At 42.7% G+C, this 27,067-nt stretch overlaps 1 protein-coding gene across 8 annotated transcripts in view; it reads left to right on the top strand.

The window, feature by feature from the left end:
- The first annotated feature begins 224 nt into the window (after window positions 1-224).
- PRR5 (proline rich 5) overlaps window positions 225-27,067 on the top strand; it is a 100,680-nt gene continuing 73,837 nt past the window's right edge. For 2 of the 8 annotated variants that reach the window (XM_021278456.4, XM_038173373.2), the window contains exons 1-2: window positions 225-371; window positions 3,016-3,082. Coding sequence is in view for 2 of the 8 variants with exons in the window: in XM_027449412.3 (XP_027305213.1) it covers window positions 2,691-2,895; window positions 3,016-3,082 (272 nt within the window). In the remaining 6 variants the exon portion in view is untranslated. Of the gene's footprint in view, window positions 372-2,511; window positions 2,896-3,015; window positions 3,083-25,890; window positions 25,940-27,067 lie in introns of those variants that run through there. The other 6 variants (XM_072041413.1, XM_072041412.1, XM_027449412.3 and 3 more) reach the window with 6 other exon arrangements.

Below are 27,067 nucleotides of genomic sequence, written 5' to 3'. Positions count from 1 at the left end.
CTTTTACTTTGGGAGGCAATAATTTTGCCCTTGTTTTGATGACTGTGAACCACTGAGGGCACAAAAAGAATGCTAACAGCTAACACCTTACATTTCCAAAAGTCCTACATACTCTTTCTGCTGCCATACCTGAGACATCTAAAAAAAAGTGCCACTTCAGCATATGAGGCACCAGGAAATGTTGGCTTAAAATTAACTTTACTGATCTTCTGTCTCTTTGGCAGCCTGAGGACATGAGCACAAGCAGTCTCCTATAGCACGTGGATGACCATGGTTCTTGCAGCACCGTCTTGGAACCTGCCTGAGCATAGCTGATGCAGGCTGCAAGCGTGCCTCCTGCTGCCTTCACTGCTGCCACTTAGGCTGGCCTGGTGAGTAACGTTGTGGGTGAAAGCTGCCCTGCTCCTTGCAAATATTCCAGCTGAGTTTTGCCACTTAATCAAGTCTCCTCGGCAACTGCACCCAAGGGAGGAAAAGGCAGATCATGGAGCTGCCGATCCAGGGTAAAAGCTGCTGCTGTTTCTCTCCGTGTCTCAGCTGTTTTGCTTGTTATCCCTCTGCTCCCTTTGATCACCTGGTGCAGGAAAATGGAAAGGGATGGAAGTCAGACCAGGCTCTATCAGTAGGATAGCTCCCAAGACCTAGCACCTCCTTGTGTGGAATGTTTACCTTGTCTGGCAGATCTGCACTGAGCAGCAAAATCCCTCGGGCAGAGAAAATCCCAGACTCCTGTCTTGCTGGAAGCATGTTTTCAGGTGGAAACATGAGGCTGGCTCTGGGAAAGGAGGATGTGTCACATGGGGAACAGGGATGAGCTTAGCTGTCTGTTGAGTTAGCTTCTGCTGCTTTCCTGGGCATGCTTTGTTTGGCCATTCCTAATGGATGATATTCCACCTAGCCAGCAGTCAATACAAACTAATACTACAAAATAAGGCGCTGATCCTGCAAGAGGTTCCTAACAGAAGAGTTTTTGTGCCTGTGCAGTATTGATGGACGTCAGTTGGGCTATGGAGGGGTGCAGACAGGTTTTAGATTTCGGTACAATCCTGGGGCCTAGCCATCACCAAATTCAGCTCTAAGCACTAATTCTCTCCTTCTCATACTTGATAGGACATATACTTTTTTTTTTTTTTTTTTTTTTTTTTTTTTTTTTTTTTAGCTAAGCTTTCTAGAGATAATGCAACTTGTACATTTTTGCTTTGCAAAACAAGCAAATGTATTTGAGACTTCTGAGGACAATTTTAGATACCAGTTCCTACCAAGAAAACCAGAGTTGGTTAGAATCATAGAATCATAGAATCATAGAATATCCTGAGTTGGAAGGGACCCTTAAGGATCATCAAGTCCAACTCTTGACACCGCACAGGTCTACCCAAGTTCAGACCATGTGACTAAGTGCACAGTCCAATCTCTTCTTAAATTCAGTCAGGCTCGGTGCAGTGACCACTTCCCTGGGGAGCCTGTTCCAGTGTGCAGTTAATTGTGATTCTGTGAAAACTTCTGGGTCAAACACCTGGCTCAGGTTCCTTTGTGTGTTCATTAATTGTTTTGTTTTATTTTATTTTATTTTATTTTATTTTATTTTATTTTATTTTATTTTATTTTATTTTATTTTATTTTATTTTATTTTATTTTATTTTATTTTATTTATCATTTTGTTTAGATTTCTAAAATTGAGACAACTTAAAAAGCACATATGAAAACATCTCTTCCAAGGGTTTTATTTTGCCCTAGAGACCCTACTGTATGAAAAAAAGTCCATGGTATTGAAGAAAAATATGCGTGATCTGGGGAGAAAACTGCCCCATGATCCTCAGATTAACTCTTCTTTCCAGTCAGGGACACTCCCTTCATTCTTTTGCCTCGGGTTTAAATGGACGATGGTATCTTCTCCAGGCTTATGTGGTCAGTTAAGCTGATGAGAAACCACAGGAATATCATTGTGTAGGTTTTGTGATTCTTGCACTACTTTGTCATGGACTTGAGAGTCTTGTGATTGAGAACATCATGATTTCTGAAGGTATAAATACCCAGTGACAACCCATGTGCTTCTGTTGACTACAGAGAAGACAGGAAACAGACAACTGTGTAATTTAATTGCTTCAAGTGCATAATTTGACCTGAACATTGCAAATCGAGGAGCCCTTGTGTTTTAATGCTTAGTTTCCCTGATACCCTGTTACTGTACAAAGTGTATTCTGAACAAACACTGGATCCATTCCACATGCTCCCTCACTGCTGCCCAGCTGCCACCAAACTGGGCAGAAAAATAGTAAGCAGCCCCTCCAGAGACCAGAAGACCACGGGTTTTGGTGCCGGTGGGACAGTGGTGGGATGCCGTGAACAGAAATACCCAGACGTGTGCCCACTCCTTGGCACGGCCCCTCCCTTGCCCAGCTCCGCTGAAGCAGGTGGGAGCAGCCGAAGGAGTTGCGAAAGAGACGCGGTGGAATCGACCTGTATAAAATCTGCCTTGGTTTAAATCCCTGCGGATTTAAGCTTTGGATCCAGTCACTCACCAAAACTCCCCTCTGCCAAGTCGCACGTTTTGGCCCAAGGCCCTGCGGCCCCCCAGCGGGCCGGGCTGCGGGGCCACACCCGCGAGGCCATGGGGCGCCCGGGCGGGCCTGCGCGGGCAGAGCGGGGCGGGGGGAGAGGGGGCTGCGCTATTTTACTTTACATTTTATGTTATGTATATTTTATATTTCATATTTTATTTTATTCTATTCGCCAGCTTCCTTCACCCAACTGCCGCCGCGCCGCGCCTCTTCCCGCCCCGCTCCGCCCCCGCGGCCGCGCATTGTGCGACACGGCCCGGCCCGGCCCCTCCGCGCCGGGAGTGGGGGGTGGCTGGAGGCTGGGGCCGAGCCTGGGGGCTCCCCTCCACGCTGGGAGGTGAGGGGCGGGCGGTCGGGGGGCTCCCGGCTTTGTTCGGGACCGCTTGAGGCAGGGGGGCTGGGGCTGGGAAGGCGTCGCGGCGGGGTCTGCGTTTGGCGCTCATCCCCTTTCTTGTAGGGTCTGGAAGAGCTGCTGGTGGCACCGGGATCCTGCGGGTCGGCTGCTGGAAGCCTTATTCATGCAAGTAAGCTCCGTGTGCGCATATAGGATATACTTACCCATTTATTTATTGCAGAATTATTTATGCTTTTATTTGTCAATTGCAGAGAAGGTGTGCGTGTTTCCATCGTGTAGTGGGTGATGGTCTTTGGTCACTGCAGCCGTGTGCATGTGTCGTGTGAGGTCACTGCTGATCAGGCGAGCATCGATAAAGGTCCAGTGTCGTCATTTTCCCCGGGAATGCATTAAGTTGGATGCACACCAGCCTTTTAATACTGTGGAGGGTACAAGAGCAGGCAGCCTGAGAAAAGGGAGTGAGGAAATGATTTAGCTTTTCTACTGCTTCTGATTTCTAGCCGGTGTGCTTTTAAGCATTTCATTTTAAATCACAGGAAATAATCCGTTTCTGCATCTGTCAGGGTGGTGATTAATTATCAAAAGATAAGTCTAAATTTTGATGCTTCCTTTGAAATAAATGGCTTTCGTTTTTCTGTCTCACGAAGTCTCATGCACAGATGAGTTTCCTAAGGGAAGAGAGGAGTGTTAGGTGATGATGAGGCAGCTTCCTTACAGTTTGAATAAGAGAAGTAGTACAGTATAGGCCAACTATACAATAAGACACACTTGACATCTAGCAGATAGGTGGATTTAGGACTGTGGTGCTACCTTGCAAAACTATTCCTTGTTCATAACTTCTCCCCTAACCAAAGAATAGTGCTTCTGAAACTTAGTTCTGGGAGTCAAGTGAATGCTTTGTATAACCCCAGTTGTTGGTGATTGTTTTTTTTTCTTTCCCATGGTAGTCTATTCATATGTTACAGTGAAACATGTTGACAGGGATTTCATATTTATAATACACACCATTGGTAGAATGACAATGCTTCATCTTTCTTATTAATGACCTAATTAGGGGAAAAGTCTGGAAGGAATAGGGAATTACGACATCTTCTCAGTGGATATGCAATAAACAGATACTACAAAGCAGACAGTGTAAGAGGAATTTCCAAAAGAACTCATTGCCCAAGACAGAGCTGGATTTTTAACACTCATAGGTTTGTGTTTAGGCTCCAGAGAAAACTGCTAGATTCTCAGTACTTTCTTTTTAGTTCTCAAACTTTCGTATCCAAAGTTCTGTGGGAGACCTTGATGGAAACCTTACTGTGTCAGCCAGTAGTGCAGGTCAAGTTCTGAGTCTTCACCATTTCAGAAAATCAAGCCCTGAGCAGGTCAAAGAAAACCTGATCTTTACAGTTACAGTCACTCCCCTCCTTCCCCAACTTCTGTTCTAGAGGCATTGTCTTTCAATTTTTATGGCAGATAGAATTAGTTGTAAAATGTAGCCACAATAAAGTGAGCCAGCAAAATTATTGTTTTTTTGTTTGTTTGTTGTTTTGTGTATGTGTGTAAAAGCCAGCGTGATTAATGAACAACTTCATAAACACATGATAGAATGCAAGACCTGTAACAGAACTGTAAGTGGCAATTACTCTTTGCACAAAAATAATAGGTAATGGCTAAAAATAACATTTCCTGTTTCAACAACAGAGTTAAACGTTGTAGTGGGTATTAGCTGAAACAAGGTAGATTGGTCCAGAGTTGGCAGCTCTAACAATCTGTGCCAGCTGGCACTCTGGCCTATTTCATTTTCCTTTAAAGCATCATTCTTGCACGTGTGTTTGTTAATAAACCACAGATGCAAAGCAAAAAGGTCTTCACCAAAGGGAAAATCAGAGCTTTTTTGCTGCACAGTAGTGACATTATAATTTCTGAAGCATGTTCTGATCTCACATATCTCTGCGCAGATAGCTGAGCTGTGTTCAGCTTTTGCCTAGGTTGGTCCTGTTTGTGGGAAGGAGCATCCTTGCTCCAGAAGGAGAGCGATTCGGTCTGGTTCTGTGAGGTCAGAGGTTGGACTAGGTGATCTTTGAGGTCTCTTCCAACCTAGTTGACTCTGTGATTCTGTGATCTAATGGGTTTAACACTACTGATAGAAAAATGTCTTTATCAATGGAAAATTTGCCTTTCCTATAGCCCTGGCCACAGTGTCTGAAGGAACTGTTGAATTTTGAGAGCTGGTAATTATCTGGCTACATCTGTGGTCCAGGACTCATTGAGCACAAAGAAGAGAGGAAATGACAAATGGTTGTCCAGAAGCATGTCTTCCTGGTGCTGTTTGCTTTCCCTATGGTTTCTTAGGACAAGAATGGCAAATTTGTGTGGGAAAAAAAAAGTGATTAATTATCTAGTGTGTATGTAGGCCTTCGAAGATGGGAAGTACAATATAAGGATTGTTTGAATTAAGTGTTGCTATTCATTGCTGTTATAGACATCACTTGCCTGTTCAAGATTTCTGTGTTTCAAGTTGTTGGCAATTTTAAAGCATTGTTTAAACAGTGGTTTAGATCTGTTTCAGCAGAAAGGTCAGTGAAAGTCTTTTAATAGGGGGAAAAATAGGTAAAGATTTTTCTGTTCAAGTGTTTTTTTCAGTCGCTGCAAGATCCATGTATATGGGAGAGGGGAGGAGGGAGCTGAGTGAGGAGCTGTGGTGTGAGGTAAAATTCTGATGGTGTTCTTTCACGCCATCCTGCAAATACATTTGTATTTAAAATTTTCAGGCAAGCCAAACTGTAGGACTAGTGCAGAGTGCTAAATGAAATGTGACAGCTAAATCAGAAAATGCCACATAATGATTCTGGGAATTCCCTTGCTTAGACAATTGAGTTTAAGGCTGATACTTGTAGTTATTACAGATCTGAAACAAAGACAGGCATGGGGAAAAAAAGAGACGTCCATTTTATTCCAAGCTGTTTTCACTTCAAAGATGTTTACATTCTGTCATGTTACCCTGTGACTGCTGGAAGGCTCACAGGAACTGTAAAACCAAAATCCCTTCCTGCCCATCAGCTAGCCACAATATATGCCTTTGTGTTGCTCAGGCTGAAATTCAATCTTCTTGAGAGGCTGAGGAGCAGTTTGGGGTGCAGTATTGAACCGAGAGATTATGGGTATCATTACAGATGTACCCTTTATGCTGCTTATGCAAGCAGATAAAGCAGAAGCTCTTTTGGGAAACTTCGTGATGTATGAGAATAAAATATAGTCATGCTCTATTCTGGTGTGATGCGGATATCACACTGATGACTACCAAAGAAAGAACATGAAAGACATCAGAAGAGCTCGGTGTATTTTACCTTTTCACATGTAAAATTTTGGTGTCTGCAGTCAGTGGCAATGAATCTTCCTGCGGTGTGGGCTGACCAGCAGTGCAGAACCATCTGAAGGGACTGTGGGGTGGAAGTAGGACAGCCAGATGAACGGTAGGCTAGCATGAGTAGTGGATGTGAAAGGACACACTGAAAGTGACAGGGCTGAAATGAATCGAGGGCCTGTGACCAGACATGGCTGTTAGAAGTGAGATAAGGCAGTGCCATTGTCTGCGATGTCCTGGTTGCGAATGGAAGAGCAGTAGACTTTGTGTGTGCGCTGTGGCTGCATCTGGCTCCCTGGGTTAAGTAATAATTCAGAAGGCTCCCTGGGCCTTTTGAAAGTTTGAGAGGGGAGGGAAAGAGCTAATTAGGAGATTGAAGGGACTGACTATGAGGAAATGCTTAGTGTGTGTAGATTTTCAAACTGATGACTGAGTTGAAGCAATGATAGCGACAATTTTAGGTGCATCTACTTGAGAGAGAAGCACTTAAGCTTTTGCAAGGGTGTGTAACTAGACTTGATGGGCTGCAGATGAAAATGGAACTTGAGCATCAGAAAAGCTTCTTGTTGGAATGATGCTAAATAATCTTCCATGGAAAATGCTGGTAGCTCTGTTGGTTGTGGTTTTATTTTTTTTGCTGGTTTGTTTTTTTTTAATAGCTCCTGGAGAACCCTGGAATATGTCCTTCAGGGCTGGCAGCTCTGCCCTGGCTGAGCTGTTCCTGGGGATTGGGGGGGGGACTTCAGAAACATTTCTTAGTTAACAGACTGGCTCCACTGCTTGGAGTCAACTTCTGAACTCCCTGGAGTTGTCTACCAAAAGGGACAGGGTCACTCTCTGCGAGCTTGGGTTAGTGCCTGTAGGGAAAGAGATGGATTGGATGAATTAATAGATCTCATTCCATCTTTAGCTTATAGGAGCCTGTGGTCTAGGAAATACGTGAACATGTGTCTTGTTGGCAGCTGAAATGCATGCCAGTATTCTGTAAAACAAATGCTGTAACTTATGCTATGCCTTTTTGGTCACACAGCAAGGGAAGAGGGAAGTGATGGAAGACACTTTCCTGTGTTGAGCACAGCAGCTCAGACTAGAAATATTCCTTGGTTTACATTGACTCTGATATTTTGTGTTCTTGGATCCATGTTATATTACCTTGAGGAAAATCTGGAAAGTAAAATACTTCGGGCATTTTCCTGCTCTAAGTTCCAACCATTGACACAACATTGAGCACTTGCCGAAATGTGCGAAGTAACTTCAAAGGAATGTGCAGCTATTCTGAAGTCTTGGGCAGTGCACAAATGGAAGGGCTGAGAGCTGTGATCCGAAACACACTGCAGCCAGGGGAGGGATGGCTGCTTTGGACAAATGCCAGGATTTTTTCAGTCCGAGATTGTACGCTTGATGGTTTGAATTTAATCAGTTTATTTGGGATTGATGTATTATTTAGAACATGGTTCCAAGAATATGAAGGGGTTGCGATTTTGAACATAAAGCTAATCAGTTTAGTGGCATTGCTGTATAGCAGTGGTTATTTTCCTGTTCCTCTCTTCAGATACAAGGTGGGTCTGTTCAAGTGTCGTGGTTTAACCTGGCCGGCAGCTAAACACCACGCAGCCGTTCGCTCACCCTCCCCCCTCCCTCTCTGGGACGGGGGAGAGAAATGGAAAGTGAAGCCTGTGAGTTGACATAAAGACAGTTTAATAAGACAGGAAAATAATAATAATAATAATAATAATAATAATAATAATAATAATAATAATAATAATAATACAATGATGATAATAGTACTACTAATAATAATATGTACAAACAAGTGATGCACAATGCAATTGCTCACCACCCGCTGACCGATGCCCAGCCTAACCCCGAGCAGTCCGGCCCCCTCCCCTGGCTAGCCACCCCTATATATTGTTTAGCATGACGTCAGATGGTATGGAATACCCCTTTGGCTAGTTTGGGTCACCTGTCCTGGGTCTGTCCCCTCCCAGCTCTTACTGCACCCGCAGCCTGCCTGTTGGCAGGACAGAGCAAAAGGCTGAGATGTCCTTGACTTGGTATAAGCACTGCTCTGCAACAATTAAAACATCGGGGTGTTATCAGCACTCTTCTCATCCTAAGCCAAAACACAGCATTCCTCCAGCTACTAGGAAGAAAATTAATTCTGTTCTAACTGAAACCAGGACATCAAGAAAAGTCTAATTAAAGGGACAACTGAATGACCAGCTGGGACGATAATGTGCCTCTCTTGGGTGGTTTGATGTCTTATCATGTAATCTTTCCTCCTCTGAATTTCTTGTCATATCCTGGAATAGATCAGGGTTTATATAAATTAGATATGCTCTTACTGCAGAACAGGCAGAATAATAAATGCTCCAAGATGGTGTGATGCTGCTAGATTGGAAGCAATATTTTTATTCTGATTCATAGTGGCCACTTTAATAATTGGTGATTGTTTGGCTTTCTTTAGCATGAATGGTTAATTGGAGTGCCAGCAGGTAAAAAAATAGCAAACATTTACAACACTGGCTTACAGATGACCCTCCTTTAATTAAGTAAAACTTGAGCCCCAAAGTTTCCTCATTGAATGACTTGGAACCAGGTTTTTGCTTCCTGCATTGTCTGTTTGAAGTAGAAAGTAAGAAGAAACAAAACTAAGAAATTTGTTGCCTTGGTTTCAAAGGAAATCAGGAGGTTTAGCAAAATTAAACATTCTTCTAGAAAATGCATTAATCCAGCTTGAATGTGCTCATCCAACCCCCCATAAGCCAGTACTGCTGGTTGTTTTATTTACCACTGTACTCATATCCTTTCGAGGCTCTCTCCAGAAAACATAGGAGGTGACTTCTCTTTATTTGATTAATTTGTACCCTGATCTCCTTGTACCCTGATCTAGAGAAATACCAGCATCTGGTTGAATGTGGCAATTTCCATTGATTCCAATAAATAAATTAATATCAATTGGAAGAGGAACACCCACTGCTGTCTGCATTGCTTTATAGGTGCGCCTTGGTTTTATTTGCTCTTAAAGTACAGGCATTAATGGTTGCATACAGAGAATCTCAATTAGCTTTTGGCTGCTACCACTTGTTAGCATGGTTTTGTGGTTGTGCAGAAGTGGCAGCATTTTCAGAATTCAGCATTTGTCAAAGACCACTGTGACTTGTTTTTTAAGCTTCCTGTGGAGGACTCAGCAGAGGCCACTGGCAGTGGATTATCAGACTAAATGGATGACTAGGTTGGCTTGGTATAACTAAACCTGTACTCCTAAATAAAGCGTCATTCCCAGTATAAATTCTTTGCTGTGTCCTATCAGTGAGTCTTGAATCTGTCCTATGCAAAGTGCCAGGCAAAAGACATTCTTGTGGTAATTCTGGCATCCCTGAAGATAGGAAGTGTTGGAAACTTTGAGAGTAACTCTGTTCTCATAAAATGTCCAAGGCAGTTTTGTATAACTGAAATGTTTGGAAAGTTCAGATAAGAAGCCAGAGGTTGGCTCAAGAACGTGTGCAGGATTTGCTACTCCACCTGGATCCCTACAAGTCCATGGGTCCGGATGGGATTCATCCCCGGGTGCTGAAAGAGCTGGCGGACGTCATCGCGGAACCTCTCTCAATTATTTTTCAACGATCCTGGGAGTCTGGAGAGGTCCCGGTAGACTGGAAGCTGGCAAATGTTGTGCCGATTTTCGAGAAGGGTCAGAAAGAAGACCCTAGCAATTACAGGCCTGTCAGTCTCACGTCAGTGCCTGGTAAAATCATGGAGAAGATGGTTCTCGAACTTATTGAGGCGCACCTGGGGGACAAGGCAGTCATTGGTCCCAGCCAGCATGGGTTTGTGAAGGGTAGGTCCTGCCTAACTAACCTGATTTCCTTTTATGATAAGATCACCCGTATGGTGGACCAAGGGAAACCAGCTGATGTGATTTTTTTGGACTTCAGCAAGGCTTTTGACACGGTTTCCCATAGGATCCTACTGGACAAAATGTCCACCATACAGCTAAATAAAAACATCATACGATGGGTGAGCAATTGGCTAACGGGCAGGGCCCAAAGGGTTATGGTGAATGGGGCTGCGTCAGGCTGGCGGGCGGTCACCAGTGGGGTCCCTCAAGGCTCCATTTTAGGGCCGGTACTTTTCAATATTTTTATAAACGATCTGGATGTAGGAATAGAAGGTATTTTGAACAAGTTTGCTGATGACACCAAACTTGGAGGAGTTGTGGACTCGAATGAGGGTGGAAAGGCCTTGCAGAGGGATCTGGATAGGTTGGAGAGCTGGGCGATCACCAACCGCATGAAGTTCAATAAGAGCAAGTGCCAGGTCCTGCACCTGGGACGGGGAAACCCTGGCTGCACGTACAGACTGGGCAATGAGACGCTGGAGAGCAGCCTAGAAGAAAGGGATCTGGGGGTCGTGGTAGACAACAAGTTGAATATGAGCCAGCAGTGTGCCCTGGCAGCCAGGAGGGCCAACCGTGTCCTGGGGTGCATCAAGCACGGCATCGCTAGTAGGTCGAGGGAGGTGATTGTCCCGCTCTACTCTGCGCTGGTGTGGCCTCACCTCGAGTACTGTGTGCAGTTCTGGGCACCACAGTATAAAAAGGACATGAAACTGTTGGAGAGTGTCCAGAGGAGGGCTACGAAGATGGTGAAAGGCCTGGAGGGGAAGACGTACGAGGAACGGCTGAGGGCGCTGGGCCTGTTCAGCCTGGAGAAGAGGAGGCTGAGGGGAGACCTCATCGCAGTCTACAACTTCCTCGTAAGGGGGTGTCGAGAGGCAGGAGACCTTTTCTCCATTAACACCAGTGACAGGACCCGCGGGAACGGGGTTAAGCTGAGGCAGGGGAAGTTTAGGCTTGACATCAGGAGGGGGTTCTTCACAGAGAGAGTGGTTGCACACTGGAACAGGCTCCCCAGGGAAGTGGTCACTGCACCGAGCCTGACTGAATTTAAGAAGAGATTGGACCGTGCACTTAGTCACATGGTCTGAACTTTTGGGTAGACCTGTGCAGTGCCAAGAGTTGGACTTGATGATCCTTAAGGGTACCTTCCAACTCAGGATATTCTATGATTCTATGAAGTGTGTGAGATTTGCTTGTGTGGATCAAATATGGCATTACAGCATGCTTCTCAAATTAATTCTATAACGTGCAATTCCAGCATCAGTTTTTATTATTATTAGTTTTTATTCTGCATGGCTTTTGTTTATTTGTCACTACTAAGCAATTTCCTGGGGACACTCAAGCTCAAGTGTGTGCTTGTATGACTACCGGAATTGTCTGTGGTTATACAGAGACCAGAAAGTATTAAAGGAGGTCAGAAGATATTTTTTCCCATCTACAGCACTGCATACACCTTGTTACAATAATCACAGATTTCTCAAAGTTTACCAGAAGATACAATTTGAAGACTGGCACCAGCCAAGAAGAAGATGCAAGGTTTATGCTAGTGTAATCATATGTAGAAAATACCTTTCTTTTGCTCTTTTTAGGGTCAAGTTTTTAACATTGGCTACTGGCATTGTTCCTTTTTACTCTTTTTGCTGGGAGAATAGTATTCAAAAGAATATGTATTATCTGATTTAAATGCAGTTAACTTCATTTCCCTCTCATGGAGTTTCTAAGAATGTTTAATGAGAGATGCAACTGAATTGCAGAGCTAATATCTCCCCCAGAATACACTGGGGTCCTCCTTGAATTCCTGTGCAGGTTTCTTGATCATTCACATTTTAATCCTGTCCCTCATAATTATTTTGTAGCATACAGGGAGTGCTGTAGGTACTAATTCTCAAAGTCTTAGTCATTTTTATTTAACAAATAGTTCCAGACCACTGTTTATCTGCTTTTGTAGCTACTGTTTATTCCTTTTTATTATTATTATTGTTGTTGTGCCTTAAGCCCTTGGGTTCAGTAGCTAGGACCACCCTGTATTAGGCAGGATACAAACACAAAACCAATTCTCAGCTGACACTTTAGCAGTATTTAGATATCCTAGAGAGTAAATATCCAGCTTTGGGGGAATACTTTAAAACTGAGCACCACTGTTGCAAGAACAAGCCTTGTGCCCTATGGATGTTGAAAGCTGCAGGAAATTAGGGTTTATGAAGTCTGTTTCATCAGTGTGCTTAGGCAGAAATGCAGTGCTTTTCCCCACATTCTCTCTTTGCCTTGCTTTTCCTCTCATTCAGGCAAAAGGGATGATGAATGCTTAGCCAAAGTGCGTCCCTCCTGTTGTCGTTCTTGTTTGCTTGCTTGTTGCAACAGTTTCTCTGTTCGGTGTTAAACAGGAGAAGAAAATCACTGCTAAAAATAAGGATATTCTATTACCATGTAGTCCTGTGAAAAAGGATGTTCTGTTTCCTGCACAAATGTTCAAACTAGGGATGTTTCTTGTTGGCCCTAACATCTGTAATGGCAAGAATAATAAAAGCCTATTGAAATTAGAAATCATGGCTTTGCAGAATGGAGCACTGTGTACCCTTTGAAGACGTGAATCGGGGGGGCGTGATTTTCTAGGCATTTGAGTTTGGGGCAGAGCTTAGGGGTGTCGGAGAGCAGCTAGCTGAACCCGGGTTCTTTTCTAAGGATTGCTTGTTTTTCCTTTGGTTTTCAGTATGGACTGTTCTGTACGCATACATGTGTACACGTACACACAGATGTGTGGTCTGTAACAGGCTAAGCATGAAGGTTGACACGCTGCTCTTAAAGCAGAGGCCACCACGCCTCTGCACGTTTTGTAGTGTGGCCTCCCTAGGGCCCCACGCAGCCATGGGCATGGAATGTAAATCCACAAAGATAAGCCTAGATGATGCCTTTGCTGTATTGGTGCAGTTGATGGAAAAAATGTATGAGCTTGCAATTCTTCTAGAGGCGTGTCCAGCCAGACCATGGACATCTTCTTTTCTGGCAATCTCATCGCCAGTAGGTGCTAGGACAGATGGATGTGCCTTGGGTGTGGTGTACATAAAGGGATATACCCTTCAAGGCTTCTTGCTTTGTGCTCTTAGGGAAGGCGGGGAACAGTGCATTGTTGGGAAGAGCAATGAAACAGGTGACATGTTTATTGGGATTCTTACTCTTTCAACCTGAGCTTTCCAAAGAATGGTTAGTTACATCTGACAGAGCCCTGAAGAACTCAAAATGGCTTTTATCCAAGTCTGCTTCTAAGCAATATTTCCACAACCCAGGGCAGGATTACCTGTGGTTTGATCTTTGGATATGACCCAACTCTACTGCTGTATGATCCCGTGTAATGGTTATAGGTGTGTTGTGGTTTGGGATGACCACAGTGGTGAGAAAAGCTTCTGGAAGGATGGGAGGACTTTAGGCAACTATTGGTGCTCTTTTGGCTGGCTCTAGCATCTCTGTGTACATGTTCAGAGATCCCAGATATAAGCAAATCGAAATAATTTTCTTAGGTTCCCCTCCTTCCCTCTTTTTTATTTTTGTTTGTAATAAAATCTCCTGCATCTGCTGTTCTGCACAGTATCCTGCCTGCCTCTGCAAATGAGGCAATAATGGAGCAGATTTATTAATCTTGTAGATTAAAGAACTGGAAATAACAGTTGATTTAGTGGAATTTGAAGACAGTTGTGACCTCTGAGGAATAGCGTGTAGTGTGCTAGAATAAAGGTCTGGATGGTGCCAGGATGGCCAAAGTCACAGGGGACATTTAAAGTTATTTAAGGGAGAATCACTTTGCTTATGCTTTAAAAACACCTCATTGCTTTGCTGATTCTACAGCATAGACCCTATCTTCCTACCATGGAATCAAAGTAAATTACCTTGAGCATGCTGGCATTGCAGGTTCCTCTCTGACCAGCACTTGGTCTAGTCACTAACTGATAACTTTACTGCAGAAAAGGAATCTGAATGGATTGTGGTGCTTTGGGTGCTGGCAGGCAGTGTCTGTGAATGGTGGGTCCTGTGCTGCTGCAAGCAAGTCTCAGTGCTGGCGGCTTCCTTTGTAGCTGCTGAGCAGGGTGTGATGAGCCAGGGCTTGTGCTGTTGTTCTGTGGGGGTGGATGAAGTCTGAAAGCACTCGAGTCAGAAACCTAAGTGGAGAATCTGGCTGAACAAGTGCTGAGGAGATGAGTAGCGCCCATGTATTACAGTAGCTAAAAGTACTGATATATTTCACACTGCTTTTCAGGTATAAATAGTGTCCATAGGAAGCACTGTGTGCCTTTTCCTTGGGGGCATTTCCATGCAAACACCGTCTCATGCTGTAGCTCATACCTGCAGCACTGATAGTTGAGTACTATTGAAGTCAAATACTGTCCTATTTCCCATCCATTCTTCTCTACCCTCTCCAATATTTTTTCCATTTCTTCTATTTAAGAGCTTTAAATTACCACGGTAAACGTGTGAGTCTCAGGAGATATGTTTATCCGTGGCTGATTTTACTGAATGGAACTGTGCAACAGCGTAAAAGATGAGACTTTGCACATTAGGATGCTGTGCCACGTAGGGGGCATTTTCTACTAAGTGGAAGAGCAAATGTGGCAAACTTGAAGAAATGTAAGAGAAATATTTCCTGCAGCCTTTGTGCATGGAATAGCTTTGGGGGAGGATAAAGATTCAGCAGCCCTGCTGCACCTCAGTGCCCTTAAGCGAAATGCAGTGCAGATTTCTGGTGCCCAGGTGGAAGATGCTCGTTTGGCACAGCACTGCTCGATGCAGCTGCAACCTTGTGCCTCCTCCCAGCAAGGCCTTGGTACGGGGGACAGTGGCAGGGACAGCACAGAAGGGAAATTAGCTCCCAGTTCTCCCTCCAGTGAGGCAGTGCCCTCTGCCATCACATTTGATTTTGTGTTTTCTGTGAACGTGAAGGTATCTGCGTTCATCTCACATTGTACCGGGCGATTCAGGGTTCTCCTCGAAACTCTGGCCTCCTCCTTTTTTAGGAGATCTTTTCCCAAGGTGAAAGTCAAATTTGGTAAAAAATGCAGAACAAATATGTATAAGCAATCCTGATCCAGATTTTCAAGACTTAGAAATTACTGTGAAAGAAGAGTAAAAGGGCTTATGCCCTGCTTTCAGTGTTTGATTTTATTATTTTTTTTTTGTAATAGAAAGTCAGATCCTGTCCAACCTGCAAATCTCTGTGACCACAGTAAATCAGGCAAGGCAAGAAGGACTCTTGAATTTCTTTCTTCAGCAAAATTTGCAGACATCTGGCCAAATCCCACTGCCTTATTTTAGGCAGCAGATTGTTTCATCTCTTAAAGCCCTGCCTGCAGATTGCTGCAGGCAGTCATTAAAAATTATGGATTTGGGGGAAGCTGTAGGGAGGAGCATGCCCTTGTCTTTAATTTTCTTTTTCACCTAAGAGGGCTATTTTTGCTTGTGCATTTCTTCACTTTCTTGAGCATCGTTATATTGTCAACTCTAACATTTTAGAGAGAAGGTATTTTTCTTCCCTTGCCCTTTAATTAAGTGATTAGAGCCATCAAACGTCATCCCAGGAATATTCCAGAAAAACTGGGACATTCTTGGTGTGTGTGTGTATATATATATATATGTATATATACACATATATATGTGGTAAACAGGCAGACGGAATAAAACAGGATTTTATAGCAGCAATATAATAATAGTTGTAGACTTTCAACTTGCTGGCTTTCAGAGTTAATTTGGAGGCAGGGCAGTCATTTTTAAGTTGTCTTTAAATAGAGTGCTGAGGGGTGAATGTGCTGCATTTATTCCCCATGGGGAATGGAGCAGCGCCAACCTGGGCTGCCCTTCTTTAGGGGGCTGCGCTGCCGTTGTCTTGGTGAGGTATTCAGCATACAGAGTGTGAGGCTGACTCAGTGTGAAACAAATGGGATACACTGGTCTTCTGTGGCATCTGGCAAAAGCCTTTCTTCTCCCTCATCATTTGAATGACGGGAAATGACGGGAAATGACGGGAAATAGGGAGGATTTTTCCTTTTTGCTTCTGAGTTGTCTGGCTTGCTGCTATGAGATTGTGTGGAAACTCTTTTTGCTGCACTTTAGTTACTCATGAGTGGTTGTGCCTAGAATATATCCTGAGAGAACATATGCTTCTGGTTTTGCCTTTTTATGCTGCCTTTCCACAACACCCAACTCAGTGAGCTTTTGATTCGTAACTGGGGCTCCACAATTTAGGAATAATGCAAAATAATAATGATTCAAAATTCTTAAATACAACTACTTTTAGACTGTTTTGTAGATGCTTAGGAGCCTGCTTGATAAAACTTGGAGGAAAAAGTGTTTAACTAGTAGTTAATTTTTATTGAGGTGCAATTGCCCTTGATGCTCAGAGGTTTTTTGCTGTTTTTTTTTTTTTTTTTTTTTTTTCCCGAACAAGGTCTGAAAAGGGATGCTTAGGTTTGTGCAGTCTCTTGAACAGCTTTCAGGTTTGGGGTTTACGTTCTTCGGGGTTTTTCCCCATCATTCTCGTTGCTCATTAACCCCTGGCAGCTTTCCAGCATTGTTCTCTGTGAAAAAGTAGAGCAGTGCTCTTGCTGCTAATTCAGCAAAGATTGAGTGATAGTGCTGGTAAACGTTAGTGACTGCAGCTGAGGGCAGCTTCAGATCGCCGATCCTCCCTGGCAAACGTGCCTCTTCATTGCTTGGCGAAGGTAACTGCTGCCAACGCTGGCTGTCACTGTTCAGGAGCTCCCTTCTGATTCACATTTTTTTGGCTTTTTTCTCTTCGTTACACAGGTGGAATAACTGATGCTCCAGTCTAAATACTGTGACCCTAGAAAAAATCTCTCCCTTTGTGATAAACACTAGGCAGATGATTATATCTCCGTAAAATGCAGAGCAGTGAGAAAAAAGACTGCTTAGATTCATCATTATAGCACTTACCCACTAACATTGACCACCAACACAGTTTTTGACAAGCTCCAGTATGCCTGATATCCAGACTTCCTTTTCTTTGGTTATCACCTAACTTCTGCTATAGTAATGCTGGGTTTTCATAAGATCTCTCAAAGTTTGGTTTCATGTGCTTTAAGATCTTATGGTTGGGTTGCGCTGTGGGACCTGAATCTGAATTGCATTGCTGTTCAACTGATTGTGATTCTGGGTCTCCAGCGTTTCCCTTATTTTTGTGGAATCTAGAGAATAACCAACTGACATGGGTGTCCAGCTTGTCACCTTTTGCTGCAGAAGCATTTCTTCAGGATTAAGTGACTTCTGCTACTTACATGGGGTTGTTTCCTGCTTACAAAAGGGTTGCGGAAAGGCGTAAGCACTCAGCATCACTTTCAAGCATGTAGGTTTTTGTTCTTGATGAAATTCTCAGCTGGTGCAAGGAGGCCTCTGCTGGATGACTCAAATTAGGCACAGTAGAGATGCTGTGCCGCCACCCATATTGCTGCCTACTGACACCAGTTACAATTTTGAGAAGCCCCCTTTTCTTCACCCATTTGATAGTGTCTGCTGCCAGGAGTTAGTCTCAGATGTATCTGCTCTGCCCAACAGACCACGTGGGCCCTCCCTAAGCACCTCAGGCAAAATCAGAAGAACCAGGCTAAGCTATGAATGGAAGCTGCTGAAGTGAGGATGGCTGCCACAGTACTGGTGTGGGTGCTCTTCTCTCTGCCCTGGGCATGAGGATTGCTGCAGCTGGTGACTTCTTTGCCCTTCCACCTGCACCCACCAGAGGTTATGCTTGCACAATGTGATGGTGTTGTAGCAGAAGCTTGGATGTTTTCCAGTAAATCCATTTTACACCGGTGCAGCAACTGTGTTTGGGCTGAACTGGAGTGTTGCTGTGAGCCTGATGAACGTGTTGGCAAAATACTCATCTTTGAAATGCCTAAAGTTTGTTTTTCTAGCATCTCTTTTTCTCTCTTCTTGGTGAGAGGCTAATACTTGGAGGTTTCATTTAGTACAGGTTTTTTACCCCGTGTTTTGGTATGTGTTCCCAATGCTCACAGAGCTCTGTGCAGGTAGAAAGTACCTCTTTCTTTGGAAACAATCTCATCCATCCATTCATGTGTAAAAATCTCAACAGTCATGGAAATTTTGGTAGGAATGCAACATGACAATCAAGGATCGATTCTCTCAGGAACATGTGGAAAATTACAGATTTATTTAATTTAAAAATATATATATAAATCTGGGTGAAGGTGTCTTTCTTGTTCCCCATTTTAAAGTTGTGAAAAGCTTTAGCCATTTTGGGAAACAGTTGGGTAGTTGGGATAGCTCATGGCTTTTATGGAGAGGAGAAGAATGTGGAAGAATTCTTATTTTATTCTATTTATTGGTGAATCAAGGTTCTTTTTTTTTTTTTTTTTTTCTCTTCATGTTTTTATAATACGAATGTTTCTTTTCAGTCCAGTTGATGCCAGTTCAGCACTCAAGACCATCTTGAGGCTGTTACATTCATTTGTTCACAACAGTGGCAGACAAGACAGTGCCTTGGTGGTTGACAAAGTGACATTGTAGTATCCTGGCTATGGGGTGACAGGAGGGAGAGTTAGTAATATGGCTGTTGTTGCAGTTACTTGGTGGTGATAGTGCCTAAGCAATTTATGAGCAGGACTACATTGTATTAGGCTTTATGTAAGTATATGAAAATAGGCAATTCAAAAGTATGTATAAACTACGCATTTATCTGTACATACATTCAAAGTTAATAGAAAATAAGAGGCCTGGTGAGAACTCCTTAGAGAGGAGATACCTCACAGGTAGTGCCAGCAAGAATGCTGCAGCCTCCCTCGGCCATCTGATGGCTGCCCAGTGTTGACTGCTATAGGCTAAGCCTTAATGAACAAGCATGCATTGAATTTGTCTTTGATAAACCACCAGCTGTTCTGTAGGAATGGCTTCCAGATTGTGCTTTCCTTGGCTGACAGGCTGGGTTTTCTTCCTGGATTTTTGTGGGGTTGGTGAGCCAAAAGAGTATCACACCTGCCTGCCACTCATCCACCAGCCTTACCCATGCCAGAGCAGCTGTGCAACAGCAGTTACCATCTGTCTGGGTGAGGACAGATTGCTCGCACAGAGAATCAGGAAGTCGTTATAAGGCAAGTCTCATTTGCTCTTAGAGCACGTTGAGATCCAGGCAGCTCTGCCTTCACCCCACTGAAAGGGGAAGAAAATTACAGGATGGAAAGCAGGAGAGGAAAGATTTGAGCTGCGCCCTCGCCATCTGTGTGCTTGAAGTTGCGCAGCTGCTCTGCTGCTGACAGTTTGTGCTCTCCCCACCCAGTGGAGACAGACAAATGAGTTGTGTAGTAAACCCAAGGCTCTGAAGATTATTACTGATAAATAGCAGGGCCAGAATAAACTGTGTCTGGAGGAAGAGCCTCTAGCTGCTTTGAAACTTTCAATAACCTCTGCCTCCCTTCCATCTTTTCTCCCTTCACTGCATTCAGGATTTGCCCAGAATTTGGGAGCCAAAAATCATTCAGTACAGATGCTTTTTCTTAATCAAGTCCTGTATTTCTGAGTACACCATGATCAATTTTGGGGCATCAAGGGGTTATCTAAAAGCACAGGGGAATAGCCAGTTGTACCCACAATGAGACAACTTCTGTCCGCAAAACTAGTTAAGCATGTGCTTAAATGCTTCATTAGCTCCAGGCCTCCATCTGCCATGTGGGGCTGCACAGTTTTGGACAGTCCCAGCTCCTGGGCATGTAGAAGAAACCCTCCTTTTATTTGTGAAGAAGATGTATTTTGCATCTATTGCTGTGGAGACTGGGAAAACAAGCAGACATGGCCTTCAAGGTAGCAAACACTAGAAACTAAAAAAAAATAAAAATAATAAAAAAAAAATAATAAAACAGAAACTAAAGAAATACTAAATAAAAAATACTAAAAGAGAGGTGGAGAGCCCACCTCTCTTTTCTGGAGCCACAGACTCTTCAGGGGTCTCAAAATAACCTGGCTCCCAATCCAGTATCTGTTGACAGCAATAGGAATTTGTATTTTAAAAAATAATAATCACAGCACAATTTTTGGTTTTCTTCTCATGATGTTACTAATGATCATTGAGATTTTCCAGAAAATAGTCACTAGCAAGTGTCCCTTCCTGAGCCTGAGGGCCATTCAGGCAGTTGTTAATCCCCAAGAATAGCTCTGCTCTGAAGTCATCCCAAAATATAGAATATCTACAGGCTCTGTGCTCCTTTTCCTTAACTGTGCAGAGACATGACGATGGGAGGACATTACAGCTCCTTAATGTTTGTGCTGTAAGGCCTAGTGAGGACCATATGCCTGGATAGCAGAGTATGAAATAGTGTTGGGAGAAGGCAAACGGGATCTCTAATGGCTCTATCCTTCCTCCATTGCTGAAGCTAGCCAGAGGCTAGGTATGGCGCAGCAATAGGTATGCTGCTAGGTATGGATGAAGAATGGAGGGAAGGTTTCTGCAGGAAATAAAATGACTTCAAAAAGAAGAGGTAAATACAAGTAGCAGCAGTTACAGGACTATCACACACACACAAAAAAAAAAAAAAAAGAAAAAGGATTCGACTCAGATGTAATTCTGTGCTTCTGCCATCAATATAGATGAGTCAAAAACTTTTTGTATCACTTTCTTCTTCTCAAGGGCTTTTCAGGGGTCCAGGCAGTACTACGTGTTTTGGGAATGACAGTAGGTGCAGGCTGTGGAGCTGTGACTGGATTTGCTGATGAAGCTTTTGACTAAGCAAAAAGTTAAACACTACTTCTTGTGCATAGTTAGAAGCCTATTCTGATTCTGTAGTAGAAACATCAGAGTAAATTTAAGAAGTCACTGCTTCCAGCTATTTGCTAACTATTTTCAAAATGCACAAGGCTGGTGGAGCAGAAAGCATCTCTGAATTGCATCTGGCAGCTTCACCAAAACCTCACCTTCCTTGGCAGCAGACCTGAAACAGTGGGGTTTTGCACAGGAACAGATACAGTGCCACACATCCCTTCTGTCAGCTTTGCTTTGGTAGAGCAAGGGAAGGGACGGAAGTGCTGGTAGTATTGTAATTTCTCTTTGTAGACTTGTAAAAGCTTTTTAATGAGTGTAGTATGAACTGCCTGTTTGTTGTTCTGTTGAAGGTTTGTTTTTTCTTTTCTCATGCATTATTAAATGTGAGTGGCAATAGCTTTCAAGATACATGATACAAGATACATATCCATGCAAGGATATGACTCTTTTTTTCCTTGTGGTCATGGTGAACCTGGAAATGAATAACTTCAATGTTTCACTGCCTTTTGTCCAATCCAAAAAGGTGTTGAACCAGAAGCCTGGTGGTTTGAATGGGGGAGTTCATGTTAATGTTGGTGGTCATTAAAGCATGTTCAGTAGAGCGTACAGATTTGTGAAAAGAGAGAAATAAAGTTGTCAGAGGTGGCTGCAGGACATGCTCTTGTCATTCTTTTTTTCCATGCAGATTCAGTATTTGTATTGCACTGGAAATCACTTTTGGCTCCATTCTGCTGTCAGATGCCTGCCTCTCCTTTTGCTTCTTCCAAGCCTTGGTTACTGCTGGCCATGCCACGAGTGATGGGCTGGACATGAAGACAGTGATTTGTTTCTCTAATCTGGTCATGCATGTCAGATGCCCAAGATCCATCAGTCTCTTAATCCCTCCATAGAGGGCTGCTGTTTTTCTTCATAGGGAACTGTTGTTCACTGCGGATGTTTCTTGCATGTGCTTCAGAAGCAGCTGCGTTAAATGTGGGCTGGCACCTCTGCAGATGGAGGCTGAGCATGGGGCTTGCAGGGGTGCCAGGGCAAGGAGGACTGTGGGCAGGAATGGCTTATAAATAGGAGGAGAAATTGAAATGTTCCCTTTTATAAATAGGAGGAGAAATTGAAATGTTCCCTTTTGTTTTTCCACCACAAACCGGTCTTTGGGAATGAGGATGGAGGTGAATGAGGAATGGTTTGCCATTTATTAAAAAAGAGAGATAGCTGAAGCTTTCATTTGTTGGAGAAATGTTGCAGGAGAGAGAAAGCGAAACTGCTGTGCAAAACCCTGTCTGAATTTGCTCAGTTTTCAATTACAAGAGTAAATCAGTTGACAATCCCTGTCAGTGAGATTGCTGTCTCAGTCACTTCAGGCAAAGGAGACCCAGCAGGTGCCCAAGTGAAATTCTTCCCAAGTGCCCTCTTGCTTACGCTCAGCTGCATCACTTTCCAGTAAAACCATTCAAATGCTGTGTCAAAAATTCATGAGTTTGAGTGCTTTAACAGAAGCAAAGGAGAGACCTTTCTGTATCGTCCTGGAACAGCTCATGGAAAGCTCAAAGGGACCTTGTAGTGTTCAGCTGGGCTCCACTCACCCACCTAAGAGCTCCTCTCCCAGGGCTACCTAAGGCTTTAGTGTTTCATTGAAATCACAGTGGGACGTTGACTTCAATGGCAAATCGATAAATGGGCTGCTGGTATACACCCAGTTACTAATGTATCAAACCTGAATATAGCTGAAATTATGCATATTATGGATAGGATTTTCCACTCTTTTCCTGCTGACATTTGTTGAATATTTTACTATAATTTTCATTAAAAGCAGAGCCAGAGCAGTGCAGAAAGATTTAAAAATCACAGTCTCCATACACATTTAAGAACTCAGGGAGCACTGCTGTTGGTTACTTTATTTGTTTTGCCATGTAGCAGTCAGCCCTTGAAAAATCTAATACTGTTTTACGTCCACGATGCAATTCTCAGCCTGCTCACAGTATGAAAACATTGGCAGTGGTGAAGCTGAATTTGCATCTTTGCTTGTGAAATGTTTTCCCTTAAGTGAATGCGAATGAAGCATTATTGAGTATCAAATCATAGGACTTGCTGCATAACTAATTTCCAGCAGAATCTGGTTCTTTTCCAGTCCCATTAGTACCATGCATAACAGGCAGAGCCCTGTGAAAGCAGCAGTTTGGTCCATGTAATCAGCTAGTCTTTGTAATTAAGACTCTATGTATGGAAAATAAAGGATGAGAGAGGTATAAATAGAAGCTTTGAGGATGGAGGAAGTCATAATCTAAGATAAGTGAGGAGATCTTTTGGTGCTTTTGGACTAAGCTAATCCTGTTAAAGTTTTGTTATTCTTGGCAGATTAAGTGTCACTACTGCCACAGAAAAACTCAGAGGTATGTGGAATGGCAACAAATTGTCAGCAAAAAATTAAGCTAGAAGAAGTCAGCATTAAGAACAATCATGTTATTTGTCTGTTGCCCCAGGGAAAGGCAACAGGACTTTTCCAATTGATTTATACAGCTAGGAATTCATGAGAATTCATCCTCCTATTATAATTTGAATTTATGGTTTGAGTTTCAATTAAAGTGACACTTTAAAAAAAAAAAAAAAGAAAAAGAAAACTAAGATCATTAAAGTGTAGCCCAGAAGAAATAGACATCTTTTATCTTTGGCAAAATTAAACACATGCATACATCATCTTATATCTTCAAATCTTCCATAAGTCTCAAAAAAAATGAATGAATGAGGGCAACTGGGGAAGCCAGCTATAGCTTATTCTGAACCATGTGGTTTTGATTGCTGGGAACAGTTGTATGCTGGTTTGTTAAATGACCTAGGAGGGGAAGGCCATGAGCACAAAAAGCCACTCCCTTCGTAGACTGAAATAAGGCTTAGTCACCGAGGAAAATCTACAGGTCTGTAATTTGGGGTGTAATATGGAGCATACAGATGGTGTTTTTAATATTGATGCATTGTTGATTCATTCTTCCATGTACTTCTTCGCGCGCTTCTGGTTGATTTAGCTGAGCTTGTAAAGCCATGAAACCCAGCCTTCACAATTTCCAGCCACTGATGTTCCTATTGGTCATTTTGGCCTCAAATTAATGTGGTCTGGTAGAAGGTCTATAACATTGCTTCTGTGGGCTTTCACAAAGCAGACCTCGATCATGTCAGGCTGACTGTAGTTTAGTTACAATCACTGTTTCTGTCTAGCATTCTTGGCTCACATCTTTGTTGACTGCAGTCACTGAAGATGGAGCTTATTTGCCGAGCACTCCAGGCTGACTGGAAAGACATGCACAGTAATAGCACAAATTAGCCCGTGTGACTGATTCTTCTGGCCACATCTGGCTAAGCAGTAGGTGTCAGTGGGCAGCTGTGTTAGTTCAACTGACATATGGATCTACAGCAGCTCTGTTTTCAGTCCTGAGTAGGAGCTGACATTCCCTTAGCTGAGCAAGTTCCTGTTGTATGAAAACAGTGAGTTTCACCCACACTCACGAATAAGCTAGTCATTTAGAAAAGGAGGGTAGTTACATTAATACATTGCTTATCCTGCACTTCTGAGCCATGATCCTGTGTTTTACAATACAATTTTGAATAGTTAGTATTTCGGCAACTACCCTCTCTGCCAGAAGCAGCATTTCGAACTCCACTAGCATGCATATGTTTTCCTCCTCTGCATCAGGTACAGAGGATACCTGGAAACTGGACTGCCCTCTTGCTCAGAGCAGGAGGGCTGCAGCTGGATTTGTGGCAGATTTGGGTTCCCAACACCTCTGGACTCGTGTTTTAATCAGTGCTGGTCTGGAGGTCTTGGGCCCTAAAAATATAACATTGTGGGTGTGTCTGCCAAAGTATTTTGGGTTGGGATTTTTATTGCTGCTTTCTCTAGAGCAAGGTGGAGGGATCAGTAAGGAGTGCTGTGCCTGTGAAAACTGTAATAGTTCTAAAATACTGCTTCTGCTTTCAGTCATGTTCTCAACCCTTGCTAACAAAAAACTTTTTGAATTCTTGATTGGCTCTACCTGCCAACATAACATACTGATTGCTCAGCTGGTGCAAAGAATATGCTTAATTAATTACAAGCTCCTACAACTTTTGTACAACATCATATGTATTGCTTTTTTTAACGCATTCTCTCTTTGCCTTTCCCCTCAAGCTATAAATAGTTTGAAATGTACAGGATATTAGATGAAAGCAAGATAAACATAATTCACAAGTTGTGTTGTTTTTTTTTTAATGTATGCTCCATACACTGAAGGAATAGCTGAGCTTTAATCATCAAAGTTAGGTCAAATAAAATTTTAAAAAAGGCAATGGAATTTTGTTCTGATATAACACACATGAACCATCCCGAAAAAATAGCGTTATGATGTTGGTTTATTATCCCAGCTAATCAAGTTATCACAGGTTACCAGAAGGGAGAATATTTTTTATCTGCAGGCACTAAAATATCAAAGCAGAGTCTCCAGGCAAGACAGTATTTTCAGACCCATAAGCATCTAATCTTTTAAGAACCAAATAGCTGTTTTTGCACTTCCTGTCCAAACTCAGTGGGAATTCTCATATCCTTTAAATTTGAGAGAAGATGAAGAATCTTCTTTAATTTGTCTTTTAAGCAGGGATGAAAAAAGCCAAAATTCATGACAAAGCCTATTATTTTAGGTATGTGCTTTGATAGTATCCAATTCCAGCAGAGCTGAGTTATTCATGGCTTTTGCAAGACCTCCATTGTCCTGACCACTCTAGCAGTTTTGGCAGATGCTCTTAATAAAAACAGCTGTGTCAAAAAAGCTTTACCCTCATGCAGCTTGCTTTGCTTCCAGCAGTTTTTCATATATTAGGACACCTATTTGTATCCACAGGAGTTTTTGTTGATTTAGGTGTTCATATCCAGTGCATGTTGTTTAAGCATTTGGTACACGTGCCTCACTTGAAATATGTTTGTGTGTCTTCTTTCAGATGTGTGTGTGTGTTGCTGAGAAGGCTGGTTTACTTACCTTGCCCCCAGGTATTCAAAATGTCGCTTTGTGTCTCTGTAGTCTACAAGCTGCAGATCATGTCTCCCATTCTGCACGCTGTCTACTAAGCTGCTTGTGTATGTGTGCTCCTTAATGTGTTGCAGTCAAAACTCACTGACTTCTCACAACACTGTTATTTAAACTAACACCTCTGCCTTTGACTAAAACAAGTAGTAAAAGAATGAAGTTCACACTCATAGAGCAGGCAAAAGGCAGGAGTATAAGGTGATTATTTAGTTCTCTCAAATGCATGAAAGATTAATCTTAAAATACATTTTTTTAAACAGGTAAAGTTATTTAGATCCTTAGAAAGTGGCTATGAAATGCTACAAAACTAAAACAAGAACATTTTGTATTCAGGTTAAACTAAGTCTTTTGGCTGTCTGTATATTACTCCTAGTTAGATTTAGTGGTGTGGTGGGGCTGGTACAAATGACTATGCAGAGTGCATGGCATTGAAGAGCCATAATCAGAACATGTACACTGGTGTGTGTTGTGTGTCTGTGTATACATAGATTTTTATATATATATATATATATATATATATATATATATAAAATACTAAAAATGTGTGTGTATATATATATATACGCTATATACTGACCAGTGATTTAAAAAAAAATAATATTGTGGAGATGCTTGTACTGGGGTTAGAAGTTGCATAAGAATAAATTCTGTGCTGCAGCAACATACCCACTTCGGGTTGTTTATTGCATTAGCTGGCATCTCAGAGAGGCACTTCAAGACCATCTCAGGACACGAGATGATATTGCAACCATTATTTGAAGCCCTAACAAAAGAATTTCTGCTATTTTTAAATGGTGCTTTTAAGATTTTTCTGGGTCTTACAGGACAGCTGCTCTCCAAAGGTGATCATTGCAAACCCTGAACTTAATTCAAAGTGTTTTTTCTGCCACCTGTTTAGTGTTGGGACACAGGAGTACTTGCAGACTTCATGCTAATAGAAACTCTTGTCCTCCTTATTGATAAGCACAGCTCTTAGCACTGTTGTTGGTTCCCTCTTAAAGAAGAAAAAGCAAGGAAGGGAAACATACAAGAAAAAATGTTTAGTTCTATCAGTGATGGCATGTGGAACAGCACTGAGTATTGCAGCTGTT

This window comes from Anas platyrhynchos, chromosome 1 (genome assembly GCF_047663525.1).
Source record: "Anas platyrhynchos isolate ZD024472 breed Pekin duck chromosome 1, IASCAAS_PekinDuck_T2T, whole genome shotgun sequence".
NCBI lineage: Eukaryota > Metazoa > Chordata > Aves > Anseriformes > Anatidae > Anas > Anas platyrhynchos.
This window is presented reverse-complemented; position numbering and strand designations above follow the sequence as displayed.